Source organism: Monoraphidium neglectum (assembly GCF_000611645.1).
Source record: "Monoraphidium neglectum strain SAG 48.87 unplaced genomic scaffold scaffold02358, whole genome shotgun sequence".
NCBI classification, from domain to species: domain Eukaryota; kingdom Viridiplantae; phylum Chlorophyta; class Chlorophyceae; order Sphaeropleales; family Selenastraceae; genus Monoraphidium; species Monoraphidium neglectum.
The window spans coordinates 4,335-8,924 of record NW_014011270.1 but is presented as its reverse complement, the minus strand read 5'-3'; the positions used below and the strand labels follow the sequence as shown (position 1 = coordinate 8,924).

Genomic DNA, 4,590 nt, shown 5'->3' with positions numbered 1-4,590 from the left:
GTGTGTGTGTGTGTGTGTGTGTGTGCGTGTGTGTGTGTGTGTGTGTGTGTGTGTGTGTGTGTGTGTTGAGGTGTGCTTGAGGGAAGGTAATCAGGGGTGGATGCCCGGGGGGCTTCAAAGCAAGTGGCCTCTGATGGTGTCGCCATTTCTGCAGCCTGCTGGTCTTCTTCCCTTCACGTGTGCCTCAAAGCGCGGGTGACCTGTTGCAAGCCGCGATCAAGCCCCGTCAACTACTCGGCCCCTCCTATTGGTCTGCAAGGGTTTGAGGTTGGACCCTAAAACCTGGGCCAGGCCGGGCTCGCCCATGACTCACCTGTGAGTAGCGCGTCATGCACACGCGGCTGACGATGCCCTTAGTAATGGACAGCGAGTCGCCGCCCACGGGGTAGCCTGCGACGGAGCCAAGGTGCAGGTCAAGAGGGGACACGGTGGGCGCAGAGATGAACGTAAACCCTGAACACTGGACCCTGAAGCAGAAGACGCGCCCTCAGTTGTGTGGGCAGGGGTTGAGCGGCGTCGCTTTTGGCGGAAAGCAAAAGAGATTGGCAAGGCCGGATGGGGGGCGGTTCGGGCGGTGCCGTGGATGCAAGGGGCCGGTCCCCCCCCCACGCGTCGCGCGTCTGTGGACGTGGCCGCGGTGTCGCCCTGCACCGTCGTGTGGCGGAAGGCCCACACCCAGATAAATCAAATGCTCGCGCCAGCGTTTGAATTACGCCGCAAATTCGAACACACATCCCTTGCAACCCTACTCTGCCCCCAAGAGAACCTCTCTGCAGCCGGGGAGGTTCGCCTGCAACCGGCGCTCACGTCTGCGTGCCTGCCGTTTGCGAGCGCCGGGGGCCGGCGGCCCCCGTGCTCACCCGCGTCCGCCATCCCCACAACCCCCACACTGCCCAACATATCAAGCGGCGTCCAATACTGCGACAGGCCTCCATCCCAAAAGCTGCACCAAATGTATGACGTGCCGCCCAGCCCAAAAACTGACTCTGGCCGCCATGATACCATATCATAACCCACACAGGTGCCGGGGTGGTGTCAAGTAAAATGGGCCCTCGTTTCCAGCGTACCTCATACAACTAAACCCCAACCTTCCACGCCCCAAAAAGTACGCTGCACCCTGCATTATATACATACCTTGAACCCTGACGATCACCCTGACCGCTCACCTGCCACCAGCACCGGCGACTGCAGCTCGGGCGTCTCTGATACGAAGGTCAGCGCCCGCAGCCCCTCCCAGAATGAGTCATCGGCCACAGTCAGCAGCGCCAGGTCACACTGCGGGTGGCAGTGTGGTCGTCATGCAGCAGTCAGGGAGAGAGGGGATTAGACCCGTAATCAATCAGCACCTTCACTTCCATGTGCATGTCGTCACGGCGCGCCCGCCATGACGACGCGGCGCAACGGCGTCGAGCCGCCCGCCCCGCCCCGCCAACCCACGAGGCACCAGCCGATAAAATGGACACTGTGAGTTGACCCCCGCCCCCACCTGCTTTGCCAGGCACGCTATCGTGGCCTTTGTCTTTTTGGGGTCCCCTGGCCGCCTCACATACACAGTGGTCGCATTGGCCACCTGCAGGGGTCAAAGAGTGGGGAGGTGGGTTGACGCTCGGCGAAGCCCAAGCAACGGGACGCGAGGAGGTGGAGCGAGAGCTCAGGGGACGTCAGGATGTGGCCGCGGCGCATCCCGCCGTCGCGTGCACACGCGTTTGGTGGCCTGCGGCCTTCGAGGGGCGTGATCAATCGAGAGGCCGACGGCATCCGCCCCCGCACGCATGCGCGCGCCGCCGGAGCCTGCCGGCAGGCGGTCGCCGAGGGGCCCTCCGCCGGGCCGGTGCGGCGAGGGCCGACCAGGCAAGCGGCGTCCTTGGCGCAGCACAAAACAGCTGGGCCCGCGCCGGGGCCCTTCCTTTGGCGCCTGCTGGTGCACCTCAGCCGCCCCTCTCGCCCTCGCTGCTTGCCTCCCAATTGCCAATCGCCAACAAACGACCATGCCGGCCGACGGCCGCGCGTGGGCCGCACGCGGCACACACGGCCGACGAGCGGGGGCGCGGCGCGGCGCGCGGCGCACCACATGGGCATTTGTGATGACGAGGCGCCTGTCGACGTCCAGGACAAAGGCGCTGCCGTTTGACGAGCGCTGCGGCAGCTTCTGCCAGGGCTGGGCGTATGAGGGGTCGACCTTGACCACGAACACTGACAGTGGGTTCGGGGGCGGCGCAGGGCGGGGTGCGGGTGCTGCCTGTTACTTTGTTGGTCGTGAGCCGGGGTAGAAAGATACAGGGACAGCCCATGACCGGGCAGGACGGCTGGGGATGCTGTATGGTGGTCCATTGAAATGGAAGTCGGGAAGCCTAGCGGGCCTGAAAGGAGCAGCCTCAGACGCCCCGCGCCCCCCGCGCTTCCCCCCAAGAGGGGCCAGCCGAGCCAGCAGCCGCGGCGGCCGGGCCGCCACGCGTCGCGCTTGGACCGCCGCCCCGCGCGCGTGGCGCCGCGGCGGGGGCTGGGCCCAGGGCACGTCGCCAGCTGGGATTGCCGGGTGCGGGCCTGGGCGCAGCTGCAGCGCACACCCAAGGGCGCGACGCGGCCCTGGTTTCGCGGGTGCGAACGCGAGCTGAAGCCCGCGGCGTTCGTCAAAACAACGCCTCCTTGCCCAGCTCACCCTTGATCACCGAACGCAGCGCCCAGTCCCGCTTGGCCGCCCGCATCGGCACGGCCACCGCCGCCGCCCCGGCCGCCGCCGCGCCCCTTGCGGCGGCCGCGGCGGCGGCCGCGTCGTCGTCTATGAGGGCGCCCACGTCATCCGGCTGCAGCACCTCCTCCTCCATGGAGCGCCGGCTGCTGCCCTCCCAAGAAGCGCGCGGCGCCGCCGCCAGCCTGCCGCTGCGGGGAGCGCGGGCGAGTGCACAGAGAGCACCAACGGGCCCGGGACGGCTATAAGCGGATGTACATCTGCCTACTATGCTTCCATGCGAGCTAGGTGGTGGAGCAAGTAACATGTATCAGATCACGCGCTGATCCCGTGCAGGCGGATCTACGTGGAGTCGAGGTTCAGATTATTGTTGGAAGATGTCGGTTGTATATTGACGTTATGGTAACGTCCGTGCTGTCCGCAACGGCGCTCTTGCCGACGGCGCTCTTGCCCACACTCTGTACTGCGCAGCTGTCACTACTTCTGCCACTCAGCAACCCTCCGGCTGGCTTGTGGCTTCCTCCCTCTGTACACCAGTAGCATGGGGGGCAGGAGGCTGGCATGCATGAAAGTGCAAGGTAGCTGCATTGAAGATATACGTATGAGTCTCAAGGCGCACTTTTCACCGTTGAGGATGCGCTCGCCGACTGGGCAATGGTCACCGCCACATCCCCAACTGCCGGCTGCTGCATCCGCGGCCCGCCCGGGCGCCCTCACATCGAGCCTAGCTTTTATGAAAGACAATACGGGGCGTACAAACACCGCATGCAAGGACTTGTATTTCCAAAGGTGTGCGTTGCCTGCCTGTGGTGTACCTGCTTGAGCTCATCAGCAGCCCCTCATCAGCAGCTGAGAGGGGTGTGTGATGGGGAATTTTCCCCCTGCAAGGTGAGCTGCTGAACCAGGGTCACGGGTATGCACTCAGGTTTGCGCGTTACAGATACAAAGCGCGAAGATGGCGGGTGTTGTCTGGGGCTATGTTGGTTTGGTTTCGTCAGAAGATGCACAATCATGAGTGCGCAACCCGACATGCAACGCAATGCAACGCTCGCCCTGCCGGCGCCGCCGCGTTGACGAATCTGTCGCCATGCATACCGCCCTTGCCGGGTTGGTCAACACCTCAGACGCATTCATGATTTGCTCGACAACGAATGCTTGCTGTTTTTACGATGTGGGCCGTGCATTGCTCATCATTCAATGACCGCAGCACTTGTGTAATAGTCTCTGTGGAGTGGTGGAGAGTGTGCTCCCACACCGTCTTGGTGGAAGCTCTGGCTCGCACTGACTGGGCCGTTTGCAGCATGCGGGCCAGGCAATATCGCCGCCCAAACATCTAGGCGCTTGGTGCAGAGGGGGCTGCTGATTCGTGATGAGGGAGTCACAAGTCCCCTGACTTTGGGGGAGCTCGCAAGCGTGCAAGTTTACAAGGTGGAAAGGTAGCTGAGGAGGGATGGATTGTGGCCTTCAAAACCCTCGTATAGTAAGCAAGACGCGGGCCGCGCCGGGCAAGCAGCCACACACCAGCAAGCAAGCAGGCACACACGAGGCGCCCGCTGAGGGCAGCCTCCAGCCCTCCACGGGAGCCAAGATCGATAGAGGGGTGGGGGGCAACCGCCCCAACACACCGACATTCTGTGTCACGCGTGGAAGGATTTCATTGCAATATAATGTGTGGATTTTTCTTGGGGGTTTTGGTTCGATCGTGTCAAAGCTTGCACCAATCGTGATTGTGCATGTTTGGCACGCATCTCAACACCCGCCCTTGCTGCCGCCGCGACAATCAGTAGTTCGCCACGCGTGGCGGCCTCGCCAATGTTATCTTTGATTCAAACCTCCCTCACATTGTGACGTTCACGCATGATTCATAGAAGTAGTGTGCGTGCTGCACGCACAGCAACGCG

General features: G+C 63.1%; 1 protein-coding gene across 1 annotated transcript; it reads right to left on the bottom strand.

Moving 5' to 3' along the window:
• Window positions 1-173: 173 nt before the first annotated feature.
• MNEG_10537 (hypothetical protein) lies at window positions 174-2,880 on the bottom strand (the record flags this gene model as incomplete). The annotated part of the gene is made up of 7 exons (XM_014040991.1): window positions 174-200; window positions 314-390; window positions 1,167-1,275; window positions 1,487-1,570; window positions 1,771-1,863; window positions 2,069-2,193; window positions 2,660-2,880. Coding segments are annotated over 7 exons (736 nt in total), but the record flags the coding sequence as incomplete, so codon positions are not given.
• Window positions 2,881-4,590: the final 1,710 nt, after the last annotated feature.